Source organism: Heterodontus francisci, chromosome 2 (genome assembly GCF_036365525.1).
Source record: "Heterodontus francisci isolate sHetFra1 chromosome 2, sHetFra1.hap1, whole genome shotgun sequence".
Lineage (NCBI taxonomy): Eukaryota > Metazoa > Chordata > Chondrichthyes > Heterodontiformes > Heterodontidae > Heterodontus > Heterodontus francisci.
Window position 1 is genome coordinate 179,864,133 of NC_090372.1, and position 17,618 is coordinate 179,881,750.

Here is a 17,618-nt window from a genome sequence, read left to right on the forward strand (position 1 = left end):
TCTGAGAGTTTGTGGCTATAAATTGAGGCTGGGGAGACCGAAAACTTCCTTGTGAGGCCTGGGGGGGGGGGTGGTGGGGGTAGTATTCCTGTTCCCCCTGGTCCATGAGGAGCTTAAAAACAGAAAACAGGCAGCACACAGCGTAGCACTTCCTCTGTGGGAAGGTTAAAACTAAGTCGCACCCCTGATTACATCATTGGTCTGAAATTTTTGCATGTTAAATTAGTCCCTGTCTGCTTTTAGTGGGAGCCTCGATCGAAGCCTGAATAATATTTCAGTGACCAGGAATGGGGGTAGTTTGGGGCTGGGTTACTCGAGCCTGATAGTTTAACCCCCTTCCTACCTGTCTGTGGAGGTGGAGGGGGGGACGGAGTTCAATTCAAGGCCAGTGTTCCTCTTTGTAATCACTCCCCATTAGAAGACCCCCATTTGCCTAAACCCTAAGTGTTTAGATGCAGGTTGGCAAGAGCCAAAGTGACAGGGTGGTGAAGTCAGGACTCTTCCTCCCTGAAAGAAATTGGTATTCGTAAAAAAATAGTACTGGAGAAATTAATGGGACAGAAAGTTGATAAATGTGCTGGACCTGATGAGCTACAGCCCAGAGTTTTGAAAGAGGTGGCTTTAGAGGTAGTGGATGCATGGGGGTCATCTTCCAAAATGTTATAGATTCTGGAAAAGTTCCTGCAGATTGGAAGGTAGCAAATGTAACCCCGCTATTTAAGGTATGTTGGCCTTTATTGCAAGAGGATTTGAGGACAGGAGTAAAGATGTCTTGCTACAATTCCTTAGAGCCTTGGTGAGACTGTACCTGGAGTATTGTGTATAGTTTTGGTCTCCTTACCTAAGGAAGGATATACTTGCCGTAGCGGGAGTACAACGAAGGTTCACCAGACTGATCCCTGGGTTGGCAGGATTGTTTTATGAAGAGAGATTGGGGAGAATGGGCCTATATTCTCTAGAGTTTAAAAGAATGAGAGGTGATGTCATTGAAACATACAAAATTCTTACAGGGCTCGACAAGCTCACCACCACCTTCTCAAGGGCAGTTAAGGATGAGCAATAATTGCTGGCCTAGCAGCAACGCCCACATCCCCATGAATGAGTAAATAAAAAAAGGTTGATGCAGGAAGGATGTTTCCCTGGCTGAGTGGGGTCTAGAACCAGTCTCAGAATAAGAAGTAGGCCATTTAGGACTGAAATATGGAGGAATATCTTCAGTCAGAGGGTGGTGAATCTGTGAATTCTCTACCCCAGAGGGCTGTGGAGGCTCAGTCATTGAGTATGTTCAAGACAGCAATCGATAGATTTCTAGATATTAAAGATGTCAAGGGATATGAGGATAGCGCGGGAAAATGGTATTGAGGTAGAAGATCAGCCATGATCTAGTTGAATGGTGGAGCAGGCTCAAGGGGCCTCCTGCTCCTATTTCCTATGTTCCCTCTAACCGTTGCCTCCTTTTGCTACAAATGCTTCTCACAGATTGGTCCTGGATCTGGCACATGGGTTTAAAGGATGAAATTTAAGAGGACTTGGCCTCTTGTGGTCAAATGGTCTACTGAGACCTTGTCACAAAAACTGAAACCAAGTGGTAACAAGTGCAGGCAGATTTATAGTACACATAATGATGGCAGATTGTCCAAGAGCTCAATTATTCTTTTTAAAATTTATTTAAATTTTAACATTGTAAAACAAATAATGACAATGTACAAAATATGAAGACAATAATGTTAAAATACTGCTGTGACAGATCCAACAGCATGAAGAAAAATGATGGGAAGAGTGTCATCTGTATTCAATAAATAACGATTTACTCATCTCTTAAAACTCTGTGAACTGTCAGATAGAGAATCGACAATTGACTGAGCAAGGTAAATTCACACTGCCACAGCCTGAAGAAAAGATGAATCATGATCTTGTGTATCTCCAGGGTAAGAGGTCAATAGTTTGTGCTTATCCAGTTGCTGAGAGTTCCGAAGGTGCCACTCAGGTGCTGGTGGTCGTCCAGGAAGTGAACACCTGGACCCGCCACTTGCAGATCTGAGTCGGATCTACTCAGAGAAATCCTAGAGCAGGTATCGCATGCCTCTATAGTGCAAGGCATGTTACTTTGTGAAAAAAGCCAACCTTGCAATGCCCAAAGTGACCATAAGGGTGAGCTGATTACTTCCACATCACTGCTGTAATTGTCGAGTAAATGCTGCTGCCACTTCAAGGCCAGTTTGGCAGCCTTGTTTTGTGTGCCCATGTTTCCTGATAAGAGCTAATTGGTATTTACATTGTGTATCAACAGACCAGACTTTATCTGAGGCGTCTCCGCACCAAATGATTTGATGGCCCACCATTTAGAGAATTCTAATGACACTATTTACTTTGGCAGGAGATATGTTTCTTTATGAACCGTGCACTATAAACAATCCTATCGAAACAGATTGCTTTCATTTGTAATATTCTTGAAACTATGTGGACATTATGCATCAAGCCAAGCTTTGGATTCCCTGGAAGAGGGCTGTTCTTTTCCATTTAGCAGTTTATGTGTGTTTTTTTTAAATTAGTTGTCCCAAATGATTCACTAAGATATCTATTTCAGGAAACAGTTAAAATTCTTAGTTTTTGAGCAAAACCAACAGGTTTCTATGGAACATTTGTAATTTGTGTCTTTGGGATAAGATGTTAAAACCCAAGGACCTGTTCAGGTTGACAGTGACTGCCTGAATGTTTGACCATTCTGTGTAGAGTCATGGAGTCATTTATGGCACAGAGGAGGCCATTCGGCCCATCGAGCCCATACCAGCTCTCCATTCAGCTCCACTCTCCCGCTCGATCCGCGTGCAATAATTTCTAGATTGCAATTTCCAGGTTTTATCATGACTAGTAATTAGGCCCGGGGCAATTCATGGTATACTCTCCATTATCTCGGGCTCCATTGCTTCCAATGAGGCATCTGTCAGTCATTCACAGCGGCCTTTAATTTTGTTTGGCTCCTCCCTATGCTAAAGGCTGACACCCCAAATTTGAACTATTTGATAACTTTTTTTCTTCTCGCAGCATTTAATATGATGTAATTATGCGTGTAGCCAGTAGAGGGCAGCTGGTTATGGAGTTAGTGCTATCTTTCATTTGGTTAACTGGACAGGAGAGAATCAGTAAGTATGAGCAAGTGCTGTTGGAAGCAGCAATCCGCACACAAATAAACACAGAGGCAGTATTCTTGTGAAAGAAGTGGTTTCTTTTCATATCACTTTGTACTCAGTCCCACACACACCACTGTCCCCACCCCTCCCTCTCCTGAAGATATTCACTCACTCTGGGATGAGATTCCAGAAGAACTTCTCTGAGGCAACACCTTTACATTTAGTAGCAGTCTGGTGATTCAGGACAAGTGCCCTGGCTGATTTTCTTCCTCTCTCTACTTGAGTTTTGGTGGCCAATTGCAGCAACTCTTCTGCTGCGTGTCTACAATCAGCTAACACAGCACAACAATAACGTACACTTTTAAAGTAGCAGAACATGCCAGACTGGAGATAGAATTGGGGACACTTCAGGTCTGCATGGTTGAATTCCATAATAGACAGTGCCGACCATGCCATTTGGTAAGTTTATTTAGCAATACAGCTTTATAAAGGGAAATTGGAAATCAAATTTTTGGTTGGAAAATTCTTCATAACTGGAATTTGATATAGGTGTAACTTCATACATGCAAACCCAAAACAAACTGAGCAATACTTTCAAAAAAACTGACAACTCAGTGTTCTTGTCAATATAAGCCAATGGCATGTGAAAATTAATAATTACACTAATATTGCAGTGGGATGCAAGCTTGTAACTTAAAGATTTAGGCATACCGAACAAGGAAACCTCACTCTGCAATCCTGCAGGGTAGTAATGTTATTCTTATAAATGAGTCATAAGTAAAGAACATCTTAACTAAAAGACATTTTGAATTATTTTGATAAATTAAAAAGGCAATAAAAATGTGCCTAAGCAACTACTTTTTGATTTCTAAAACAAAATGAAACTTCTTCTTTTGGCCTCCTTATCTCGAGAGACAATGGGTAAGCGCCTGGAGGTGGTCAGTGGTTTGTGGAGCAGCGCCTGGAGTGGCTATAAAGGCCAGTTCTAGAGTGACAGACTCTTCCACAGGCGCTGCAGAAAAATTTGTTTGTCAGGGCTGTTGGCTCTCCCCTTGCGCTTCTGTCTTTTTTCCTGCCAACTGCTAAGTCTCTTCGACTCGCCACACTTTAGCCCCGCCTTTATGGCTGCCCACCAGCTCTGGCGAACGCTGGCAACTGACTCCCACGACTTGTGATCAATGTCACAGGACTTCATGTCGCGTTTGCAGACGTCTTTAAAGCGGAGACATGGACGGCCGGTGGGTCTGATACCAGTGGCGAGCTCGCTGTACAATGTGTCTTTGGGGATCCTGCCATCTTCCATGTGGCTGACATGGCCAAGCCATCTAAAGCGCCGCTGACTCAGTAGTGTGTATAAGCTGGGGATGTTGGCCACCTCGAGGACTTCTGTGTTGGAGATACGGTCCTGCCACCTGATGCCAAGTATTCTCCGAAGGCAGCGAAGATGGAATGAATTGAGACGTCGCTCTTGGCTGACATACGTTGTCCAGGCCTCGCTGCCATAGAGCAAGGTACTGAGGACACAGGCTTGATACACTCGGACTTTTGTGTTCCGTGTCAGTGCACCATTTTCCCACACTCTCTTGACCAGTCTGGACATAGCAGTGGAAGCCTTTCCCATGCGCTTGTTGATTTCTGCATCGAGAGACAGATTACTGGTGATAGTTGAACCTAGGTAGGTGAACTCTTGAACCACTTCCAGAGCGTGGTCGCCAATATTGATGGATGGAGTATTTCTGACGTCCTGCCCCATGATGTTCGTTTTCTTGAAGCTGATGGTTAGGCCAAATTCATTGCAGGCAGCCGCAAACCTGTCGATGAGACTCTGCAGACACTCTTCAGTGTGAGATGTTAAAGCAGCATCGTCAGCAAAGAGGAGTTCCTAAACATGAAATAAACTATTTACTTACCAGTATCAGTTTGAGTCAATGGTAGCTGTCGTGTCACTACTGAGCCAAATTGGATCAGAAGGCTTCAAGCCCCGCTCCAGGATGTGTGTACGTAATGTAGACTGTCACTGTATTGCAGTACTAAGAAAGTGCTGCACTGGTGGAGTTGCCATTTTTCAGATGAGGCACTAAACCAAGCTTCTTTGCCGACTCTGATGACTTAGAAGATCAGACAGCACTAAATGAAGAGCAGCTACTACTAGTGGTGTCCTGCTTGGCATTCTTCCCCCAACTGACACCACCAACAAAACGATCAGTTTATGTGGTGTCATGAAGGTGCTTCCATTATTAATTTTTTTTGAGGACTTGTGTTTACAGGACTGTGGAAAATACCTGAGAAGATGCCTGGACTTGTTTTTTTTAAAGGGTCACTGGAAGGACACTTGGGACTTTGTTTAAAAGCAAACATTTACTGGAAATCACATGTCTTAATCTAAGTCAACAGCTGGAGCCTGATGGACTTTGGAACTGTTTGGACTTCGAGAAGTCACATGTCTGGGTTTATGGCTGTCAGGAGTTTTGCTTTTGTTTTTGGATATTGTTTGTAGTTCTGTTGGTGGATAGCCTGCTGAGAAGCCACCCAACTCATCCTTTGCCCCCTGTTTTGAAAATTCTTCTGAGAACCCAATGTGATAGCTGAATCCACTGATGCTGTAATTCTGCCGAAGACCCTGCAAGACTACTCCTCGACGTCTCCTGAACAGAACTGCTCCAGAAAGATCCCAGTGACAGCCGTTTACATGTACCCAGACGCCAGACTGAAAGTCATCTGGAACATTCCATATCTTATCCTTTTTCTTCAAGAATTGACAATAACTTGGCCAAAGTATTTTTTTTAAAGTTTATCTCCACAGAGCTAGTTTCTTTCATTTTTCTTCATTTTTTTCTTGAATCGATGCGTGTATATGCAGGTGTATTAGGATATTTTAGAAGGGTAGATATTTATACTTTTATATTTCAAACTGTATGTTAATAAGCTTTGCATCTTTACTGAATAAGTCTTGTTTTATAATAAATCAACACTTTTGTTGTTTTATTAAAGAAACCTGGTTGACGGATTCTGAAACTAATATAAAGTATATAATTGGCCGTATCGGTAACTAGATAAAACATTTAAATATATGTTGTGACCAGTGGAGTAGTGAAACTAGAGAAAGACAGTGCATTTCTCCAACTATGGTCGTAACAGTAGTCATTCATGTGATTGCTCTTTTTGCCGCCTATATAATGGTAACTGTAGCTCAAGAGTAACTGACTGAATGGGAGAAGAGACAGTGTAAATGCTAGCTCTGAAGTATAAACAACCTATGCATATGATTTATTTCTTTTTCAGATATCAAAATATTTCTGTCACAATTTGTAGGCAGTTTAATATTAACATTTTCTAAAACACATTAACCTAAAGGTTAGAAAGAAGCAAATTTTTAAAGTCGTGTTGTTTTGCAATATTTTAGTTACAATTTGTACTTGTCATTAATTGGTGGGAAAAATATCAAAGTTTATTTACTTAAGTGATTCTTCCTGAAAGCAGTGGGTGGCTGAAGTATGCACGTAGGCTGGAACATTCTCCCTCCTTGGGCTCGACACTCAGGAAGAGGTTGTGTTGGGGGGGAGAGAATAGAAACTTCTCTCTCCAGTTGGGAACTTGTCCAAGGGCAGGGCAGGAGGAGACCTGATGCAGATGCTGCTCGAGTCTCCCTTGGATCATAACCAGGAATTGGCCCGCTCCTTGCTATTAGTGCCTGCAGAAGGTTTTTTGCCCTAGTCTTCAGTCATCAGTTTACGCTGTAATCACAGTAAGACTTGCCAGATACTATTCCTTCTCCCCCTTCTGTTACAAATCAAAGCCGTAGTTCCCACAGCAGGGACTTGAGGATCCCTGAAGCCTTGGCTCATTTGGCAGCACTCTTGTTTTTGAGGCTATAGGTTGTAGTTTCAAGTCCCACTCCAGAGATCTGAGCACAAAATCTAGGCTGGCATTTCAGTGCAGTACTGAGGGAGTGGAGTGCTGCACTGCCAGAGGTGATATCTTTCAGATGAGATGTTAAATCGAGACCCTACCTGCCCTGTTAGATGAATGTAAAATATCCTGTGGCACTATTTGAAGAAGATTCGTGGAGTTCCTCCCAGTGCCCTGGACAATATGCATTCCTTAACCAATAGCTTAAAAACTAAACAGATTATCTGGTCATTACATTGAGCTATAAAGAATATACCACACAGAAGTAAGCCATTTGTCACAACTAGTCTATGCTAGTTTTTATGCTCCACAAGAGCCTCCTCTTACCTCTCTTCATCTAACCCTATCAGCATAATCTTCTATTCCTTTCTCCCTCGTGTTTATCCAGCTTCCCCTTATTCACATTATCATATTACTGTTTGTGGCAGCTTGCTGTGCACAAATTGGCTGCCTCATTTCCTGCATTACAACAGTGACTACACATCAAAAGTTGACTGCAAAGCACTTTGGGATGTTCTGGGGTCATGAAAGGTGCTATATAAATGCAAGTCTTTCTTTCATAGCAGCCTTGACTTTTCTCTCTGCCTTTGAGTTGCTTGGCATTAACCTCTGACCAAGTGAGTTAGGCACCAGGCATGACAGTCACAGGTGCAACTTGTACATTGTTTGAAGGACACAACTTCTACACTAAGTTTCTTGTGTTGGATCAATATGTTTAATGCATTGGGAATTAAGGAAAATAGCAAACATTAATAAAAATGGTCCTTCTTAAACCATACTGTAGCACCTAATGTTTCACCAATGCGTGCGCTTACACGTCACAAGTTTTATACTGACTACAATTAAAATTTTAAGCTGTTAAAATGGTCTTACTAAGCCCACACGAACAACACTTTTGCCAAGATCCCAGACCTGTACCTCACTGGCTTGTAACAGTTACAAAATTATTTTCCTTCTGCTTTTATTTAAATTGCACCTTTCCCTCGGATCACAAAAGCTGATAAATTCCAACTAAATGGAGCAGCAGTTTGACTATTAAACTATAGCCCAAACTGCTCCCCACCACCCCACCCCACCCCACACCACACCACCTTATCTACCACTAGGCTGCAATGATCCTCATTCTCACTTTTGTCTGTTCGGCCAAAAGTGGGATCCATCTGAGGAAACCTCAGTACATGGTATTAAACTCAGCTGCAGTGGGTGACAAAGAATATGAGAACCTGGAAGCTTTAGCTGGAGGCAGCTCATACCTGTTCCACACTGATTTTAAAGCAGCAGAATAGGCAACGAGGGTCACCAGGTCCAAAGACTAACTGCAAATTGTGGATGTTTTGCATTTACGCATCACTCAACATATGGTTCAATGAGTTGACCATTCCATAACACTGAATAATGTCACATTGGATTACACAGGCTGAAGTGTGAGCAAGCTTGTGACTGTAAGAATTATGTGTGAAACAGATGTTGAGACAATTTTCTTTACCCCAGATTATTCCTGTTTTCCAGATGCTTACGATCCCAGCAAAGTTGAGACTGTGTGAAAAGAAGGGATATGACAAGAGTGAAGAGATTTCAGGAAAATGTTGTTGGTTTTACACTGTGATCTGGTTCACAAGACTGCCTTTCATCAAATGCAAACTTCTGGACTGCCTTCTGCACACATTGTTTATAATAACAAATGCATTAATAAAATGCTGTATCACTGCCAGGAAGAAATTAGGCACACAAATCACTGTTAACCATCTCGTGTCTGAATAGACAGCACTCTTCAATAAAGATTACAGCCTTCTATAGCTGGTAGCTACAACCCAGTTCCTAGTGCGCATGAACACACAGCACAAAACCACTGCTAATTTAGCACTTAATTGACATATCGCTCTGAGTCGACAGGATGACCGATGCAGGAAGTGATAAAATGTCACATTGGTGTAGTAAGAGGGTGCTCTTCTGAAGTTGGGATTGAGGCAGAGTGGAGGCATTGAAATGCATTATGCCAGATCTAGAAATGCTTGATGCTAACACTGCACACCTGAATTTAGGAAGTGCTCCTTCCACTAGAGCTAAATCGCTCACTTGATGAGCACAAAATGAAGAAAAATCAAGCCTTCTGCATTGAGCTTCCACCTGCTGGATTTGACAACAAAAATGGCAATATTACTCTCATATAATGTGCTGTACTGAATTTCCTTGCTCTTTATTAGAGGTATTTGTAAGTACACAGTTTTACATCTTAATTACAGGTAATTATGTGAAGGTGTTTTGTGGAAAACAGATATTTTCAAATTATGAAACCCCTAAGCCTAGGTTTTCCAATATTGGCACAATTTAGATTGGAAACGCTGTTGGTGAGTTTTAGATACACCCAAATAGAGTTTTAGATACACCCAAATCTGGACAGATGCAGGAAGCACACTGGTGATGGGAGCAAAAAACTAGTGCATAAGTGAAATTTAAAGGGAAGTATCAGAATACAAGGACTAAAATTCAGAAAACCTTTGGAAGCTTTGGACCTGCTATCCCAGCTTCCTTTAGAGAAAGGAGCCTCCTTGTGCACTAATTGTCTACCAAAGCAAGACCTGCCACCTCTGTCAGCAGATGTGGATGTCAGCATCCCAGTGGGTGGGCACAGATTACCACTGTATATCCAGACCTGCCTGGCATCACTCTGTGGGTCTTCCTCTTTCAAATACCACAGATGTGGACATGGGGGGAAGCACAAGGACTCAAGAAAGATTAAGTGCCTGCAAAACAAAAAAAAAATGATGAGCATAAATGGGCAAACAAAATAGTAAAATATCACAGATTGAATTTGTTTATACAGACCTTTAAAGATCAGCTACTACCAGAGTTGATTCCTCTAGCAATGGGATGGCCGCACTTCAGAAACAGTGTTATGCCCACCTGAATATCGGGAAGAACCATGCAGGATAGCCATCATAAATATCTAAATCAAGTGCCCACCTGTTTGAGGCAGGAGTTTCAAAGCTGTTGATCCTCACTCCCCAGAAATGATACCATGAGAGAACATGTGAGGAGTTGCAGCTAGACAGAGCTCCCATCCATTCTCCATGACTGAACACCCAAGTCAAATTACTACTACATGTGGCCGGCAGCAGAAACTCGAGACTAATTCCTACCTTATAGGGCAATGCAGACTATCCTCTAGTAAGAGGATTTAAACAGTCCCAACTCAATTTAAAACCCTTACAGCTGGCAGATAGAGCATACATTGTCTATCTGGTGAAATGACTGCGACTAACCCATTAAAGCAGCTAGTCCCCATTTCTTTAAATTTCTCAAATATAAGGCAAATAACAACCATAGAACTATGTGCTTTTTAAAGAAATACTGTAGAATATTTTGCCTAATTAAATAATCCTTAAGGTTTTCATTTAAAATAGAAATCTTTATATCAACAAGGACGATTTTATGATCTGCAAACTAAAGGTGCATCCTGAATACCCATATGTATTAGAGGTTTTATCAGAGTGGCGAATTAATGTGAAGTGTAATGCAAATATTAAATGACAATTTCAGACTGAGTTTTTTTAAGTGAAAGTAGCAGCTGTTATTTAATGCAGCAGTTCTATTTTTTAAAACAATCAATAAGATTATCCTAATGATAATTTCAGATTGCTGTCTGATAGATAGGAAACAATGAGTGTGGCTCAGATTGGAGTTAGTTCGGAAATGGTGTTCCTCAGGGAATACTGTTGGCCCATTTTGTTTTTCTGTCTCTGTGTCTCTGCCTTTCTCAGTCTCTTTTTGTCTCATTGGCCCGGATTTTGTGGCCAGCGGCAAAAGAACACTTCCCCACAGACTTTCTATGGGCATTTGCACTTAATGTTGTTATTAGAAATAAAAAAAAACAGCTAGCACCTGTGGATCTGAGGCCTGTGTGAATAGGACAGGTTATGGTGTCTCTCCTTAACCAATCAGAATGTGCAATCCATATTGAGATAGAGAGTTTAAACCAGGAAGTGTAAATTAGAATTGTAATGTCAATTCAAAGCCAAATGATGTACAGAAAGCAAAATAGAGAGAAAGAAAGATGAGATTAAGAGAGATATAAAAGAAACAAAGAAAAAGTACAACAAATTATTTAAATTTTTAAAAATCTCCAACAGTAATTAAAATCTGATGGATTGAAAACCCACAATTGTAAAAGTTAATTTTCAGTACTAGAGAGGCTGTTTGGCAGTAATTAAGACATCACAGCGTTATAAATTCACTTACACTTCATTGGATAAGCTTTAACTTTTTATGGCATGTTTAGTGGATAACTATCATGTAAATATCCCAACTCCACACCATTGCATGTATTTGAATGCTGTATCTATGGTTGAGATACCAGTATAGTGAAGTTTCTGGAGGAGCTGGGCAATTCAAACAGCAACTTCCTGATTTCTGCATTTAACTACACAGGTGGATGCTGGAAGTTGCTGTCCAGTTCACCCCTCAATAACTATGAGCGCTGATAGCTTCGCTGTTATTTTCACTGTCAAATCTAGGCCAGCCTCTCTCTCTGTTTCTCTCTGTGTGCCTGTCTCTGTCTATCTCTTTCTGTGTGTGCGTGTCTCTCGCTCTCTCTTTCTCTCTCTCTCACTAACACATTTTCTCCATCTATGTGATTTGGGCTTAGATATAAGGGGTGAAATAGTGGGTTGCCTAATAGTTATTGCACTCAACTGGCAACCCAGATATTATGAGTGCAAATTCCACTATGGCAAAGTGTGAAATTGAATTCAATGGACTGGATTTTAAAGGGTCCCTGATGCAGGGAACGATGGCAGGGGTGGGCATGAAGATCGCTATGGATGAGCCCCGCCCCCCCCCGCTGCTTCGCGATGGGATCACGATTTCCATATGTAAATAAATTTACCTACCTGAATTAATGAAGGTCCCATCGCCTCCTTATTTGCCACACCGATCTTCAGTCTGGCGGCCAGCAATGCTGCGCCTTCAGATCCCCGGACGCCATGTCCGGGGACGGCTCGCCCGTCGCCTCCACATAATCCTGTGGGGGGGGGCGGTGGGCAGCTGCCTTGGCCATACTAATGATCCACTGCATTTGGAATCGCTGCGGCTCCACAATTTGCGCCCCATGTGTGCAGGCCACCATGTTTTTTGCCCATCACCTATTTCGGCAGCAGGCTTTCAAAATGCAGCTCAATAACTCAGCTAATGGGTGAAATTTTAACTCATTCATAACCCACCCTTTGCAGGGATTTTAAATAGAGCCCAATATGTGTGCTGGCACCATAAAAGCTGCTATTTCTTCATGTAAAACTGAACTAGCTCACTAATGTCCTTCAGAGAAGTGAACCTGGCACCCCGACCTCGCTGGGCCTACATGTGACACCACTCCCAAACCAGATGATTTGACTCAATGCCCTTAGGATCACTAGGGCTTGGCATTGAATACTGTGTTCTAGTGTTGCCCACAGTCCAAGAACAAATGTGGAAAAACAGCAAGGAGGACATAGCCAGGTTAATGGTGGGCGGGGGCGATGCAATTTGATGTGCAGCAGTGTGAGGAAAATCAAGAAATGGTAGTATGAAGAAATACTGATGAATGTCGAGTAATGGAGATAGTGAAGGGTGTTAATACATAATTCTTTGAAAGTGTGAATGCAGGTAGATAGAGGCATGAAAAAGGCCAGTTGTATTTTAGATTTTACATATAGGCCCACGGAGTACAAAAGCAAAGGGTTTTTAAAAATTGTTTTATGGGACGTGGATGTTGTTGGCAAGGTCAGCATTTATTGCCCATCCCTAATTGCCCTTGACAACTGAGTGGCTTGCTAGGCCATTTCAGAGGGCAGTTAAGAGTCAACCACATTGCTGTGGGTCTGGAGTCACATGTCGGCCAGATCAGGTAAAGATGGCAGATTTCCTTCCTTGAAGGCCACGAGTGAACTAGATGGGTTTTTATGACAATCAATCATAGCTTCATGTCACCATCACTGAGACGAGCTTTCAATTCAAGATTTTTATTAATTGAGTTAAAAATCCCATCAGCTGCTACGATAGGATTTGAACCTCTAGCCCCAGGGGTACTAGTTTAGTGATATTACCACTACACCACCATCTCCCCAGTAATAACTCTCAAGACAATTTTTTCACCAATACACATCTTTATGGTGCTGCATGTGTATCAGAGATCAAATCTATCCTGAAGTTTTGTTTACAAACCTATATATTACTTGCTCACCCCAGAAAGGATATAATGTCAAGCCTTATTTCAAAACAAATGCACACAGAGCTCAGAATAATTAATGTGTTGTGTCAAAATGTTCATATTTTAACCACTAGAGAGATCATTGTTTCCCATCAGCTAAAGTGTTTTTATGTGGGATGGCACTGTGACTTTGAAGTGTTTCTGTGGTTGTCTATGACTAAAGGAATGAGCTATGCTCATATGATAGAGGTATGCAAAATTCTGACAGTTTTGGGTAGGGTAGACAAAAGCTATTCTCATTAGCTAATGGTACCAGGACTAGGGTCACAGATTTAAGGTTTTGAGCAAGAGATCCAGCGGGGATGTGAGGAAGAACTTCTTTATGCAGCGAGTGCTAATAATCTGGAACCTGCTGGCTATGAGGGTTGGAAGTGAAGATGGTGAATGATTTCAAAAGGAAATTGGATGGGCACTTGAGGGAAATAAACTTACAGGGCTATGGGGATAGAGCAGGGGAATGGGACTGATTGGATTGCTCTGCAGACAGCCAGCATGGACTCAATGGGCCAAATGGCCTCCTTCTGTACCATTATGATGCATTCCTCAAATTAATATTAATGTTACATTGGTAAAAGAAAATTTGATGTTCCCTCTCATAGATTGCAATGTGTATTTTTATTAGATATTAATTTAAATAATTCTGACCTAAATTAATTGTGTGCCTGCTACAGATATAATAATCAGTGCACCCTGAAGTTTAAAAAAAATCTTTTTGTAGATACAATTTTCAATAGAAAACCTTCTAGAGATGGACAATTCCATGCAAATTATTGCAGAAATTGTGCATCTATCGATCTGCCTTTTGTTTTTGTTTTGGAAAATGGTGAACTAGCCACAAGAAGACAGGGAAGTAAACATTACTCAAATCATCAAATCCATCAGCACTTTTTGCTCCCTTTCTTGGAGTTGCTTAAATCTGAGGTCACTGCGAACTGTTATAAATTCACATAATGCCAACAACTTGCAATAATATAGCGCCTCTAATGTAGAAAAACAACCCAATGTGCTGTATTGATTTTTAAACAGAAGTGGAATGTAACCCTTTAATTGCTTGTTGGTGCCTTTCTGACTGACTGTACACTAATGAAGAAATGGGCTCAAAAGATTATTGCTGTAAATAAAATATTATGTATATTTATTTTTAACCTATACAGTATTATTAGAATGGAACTAATGGCAAGATTATCAGAGAATTTGCTATTTGGAAACTTGATTAACACAGAGAACCAGTAGTAGCAAGCTAATATTCGAAGGTTATTGACTGTTAAAAGATGTGGAGATTAAGGTTTTTGTGGGTGGGATTTCTTTCATTTTCCTGGGCCTCCAAGGATTAGGAATTGTTGAGGATCCTTTGCAGCATACATGTCATAAAAAGGCCCACCACCATCTTCTCAGGACAATGAGGGATGGGCAATAAATGCCGGCTTTGCCAGTAATGCCCACATCCCGAGAGAGATTAAAAAGAATATGACAGACTAATCTACATGCGTGTTAATAACTTCAGTCTAATATGCCCCATGGTCGCACATAGTTTACTTACCCAGTGACAGACTGGATTACATAAAAGATGCCAAGGCAGTGTGTGCAAAGTAAATTGCCTAGTCGATACATCTGGATGCTTTTACCCAATCCTGTTGTTTTCCATGGAAAAGCAGAAATGACAGTACTTACATTCAGATTAAATGCCACAGAGAAAATATAAAAACCTGAGATTGAATGTTTGCCAGTCAGGTTTCTGGCCCACTGTTTGTTGGGTAATGGTAGAATGCGAAGCTGGCTTTTATGTTTCAATAGGTAAAGATGACACTATTCTATGTTGGAGTATATCATACCAATTACAAAATGCTACTAACTCTAATGCAGCATACGTGCTTCCTCCAGAAAACATATTCATTATTTTTCTAACATTTAAAGAAATATCACATGAAAAACTAAGCTGTAGTATTTGAAATTGTGTTTAAACTTTTAAATGCTAACCCAGTTTGGGTTCAGTTTTCATTCTGAGCGTCTGGGACACAAAGTATTCAAAAGTTAATGAAAATTAGCAGCAAGTTAAGTAGGCTCACAGCTGACTTAATATATAGAGATAAATTGTACAATTTAATGCATATCTATGTAGATAGTCTGTATATGGGTAGCAAGTAAATGACTGAGAATAAGAGTTGAATTATTTGCAGCTTTAGCAAGATTTCCAAAATAAAGGTTGGTCTAGAACCTTCTATTTTGATTGGTTGTCTCGAGTCCCACGTGCAGTCACTTCCATTGGAACCCAGGAGTGAAACTGGAGCTGGATCCAAGTAATTATTATTTACACAGAAAAGCTTTGGAAGTAAATTTAATGTGTTTGTTTCCAATTCATCAAAAGACAGTGTTGTCACTAGTTGTATTTTAGCCCATGTACTTTAGGAAGCATTGCACTTAAACCAATGCAATTTGAATTTGGTGGATTATGTGTCTTGGTGATACTTGGTGATTGTTCATCTCAAATTGCTCCCACCACTACCACACTGATAGACCTGTAACCAAATCACCCTTATGTTGTTCAGCTCAGGATGCTTTCCAGACACATTACAATTACAAAGCGATAAACTCCAATAATATATTCGCATTTTTAAAATAATTAGAATGGACAAAATAAAAACATGTCTGCTTTTTACTAAAATCCTAGTGACAACACTCAAATGAATCACTGAGTTCTGCAGAAAGCCAAATTGTGACATTAATGCCAAATACAACGTAGGAGACAGGAAACTTCTGTCTGATAGGAAAGAGTTCTGATAGCTAATCCTCTGCTGTTGTAAAAAGAAAAAAGATCAAAAAGGTGAGAGTGGCTTTTTTCCACTAACATTGGTTTTTTTGGAGGTTTTTTTAACAATGTTGAACCCCTATATGAATGCTTTGTCCCTTCCTTTGTGGAGGCAGTGTTAATGTTGATAGACTCATGGTCTGAGGTGATTGAAATGCAATCCTTTTCTTTTGTCTGGACAGAGGACGGGGATGAATTTGTATTTCAGCGACTCAGAAAAACACCCAACTGCCAGGTATCCTAAAATCCGTTCTATTATTTTTGAAAACAAAAACTGTTATATTATTTTAAACATAAGTATGTGTATTTGTATACAGCACAAGAGGACGTGGATTAAAATAAAAGGGAATTCATTTGTTTTCCCTCAAGGCTTGCCATTAACTTCTATTTGTCAATGTAAATACTAATTCACTGTCTTGTGTGTTCACCGGTGTATATTATTTCTGCTTATCTCTGAATAAAATATATGCATGAAACTGGTTTTAAAATATTACTCTATTTGTATGATTTTTCTTTGCCCTCGAATTGCTTCCCATTTTTCTCACTTGCCAGCACACTTCCTCCTCCAAGTGAGGGAGAAGTTCAGTAGCTCAGTCAGGTGATTGCAGGCTTGGAATTATAAGTTCACAATTATAAGTTCCATGTCTGAGTGTGTGAGGAGAAAACAGGAGACTGCAGGGACCTTCACTGTCGAGGTGGTGAGATCTTGGCATTGTAAGGGGGAATGTTTTAATCAAACTTACTCAACAACGACTTACAATTATATAGCACTTTTAACATAGTAAACCATCCCAAATCACTTCACAGAATCGTTACCAGACAACTTTTGACACTGAGCCACATAAAGAGAAACTTGGTCAAAGAGGTAGTTTTTAAGGAATGACTTAAAGGAGGGGAGAGAGGTACAGAAGCAGGGAGGTTTATGGATTGAATTCAAGAACTTAGGACCAGACAGATGAAAGTGCAGTTGGGAGCTGAAGTGAAGTAGCACCTGAAGCCTGGGACTTGAGCTCTTGACCATAGCTTCGTACTGAGGATCTCACAAACCAGCGCCATCCTAGGTGTTCAAATAGGCAGCCTAAAAGTAAGAATTCAGATACACGACCAACTCAATTACTTGTTTAGTGTTTGCAGTTTAATTGCAGAAGTCCAGGTGTCCTGTACCTGATATAAGCCAAGTAGTTAAGATGCAGATATTACTAGTAAAACCTGAACACAAAAAAATGCTCAAATAAAACAGCAGAGTGCACAAGAATATGGTGATAAAGATCCTCAGAGAAGTGAGCCGGCATTCTCTGGACAGCTTTGCTTTCCATCTGATTTTCCAATGGGAGACACTGGTCACACTGTGGAACACGTTTTCATTCAGCAACACTGCCAGTATACATAAGACAGTACAATAGCTCAGTTACACTGCAGTTTTTATGACAATGTGACAATTTGCATGTTGCAGCAACACAAAACTTGTAGTACAGTTGGACCACCAGGGAGCCTTCAAACTATTTGATGTTTGCAAAGAGCTGACTGT

The 17,618-nt window shown here is 40.8% G+C and overlaps 1 protein-coding gene across 6 annotated transcripts in view; it reads left to right on the forward strand.

Annotated features, from left to right (window-relative positions):
• The window catches only part of jcada (junctional cadherin 5 associated a), a 253,287-nt gene extending 236,723 nt beyond the window's left edge, over positions 1–16,564 (forward strand). For all 6 annotated transcript variants that reach the window (XM_068014296.1, XM_068014287.1, XM_068014305.1 and 3 more), the window contains one exon: positions 8,550–16,564. In XM_068014296.1, coding sequence (XP_067870397.1) covers positions 8,550–8,584 — 35 coding nt within the window. In that variant the 3' untranslated portion in view covers positions 8,585–16,564. The remainder of the gene's footprint in view (positions 1–8,549) is intronic.
• Positions 16,565–17,618: the final 1,054 nt, after the last annotated feature.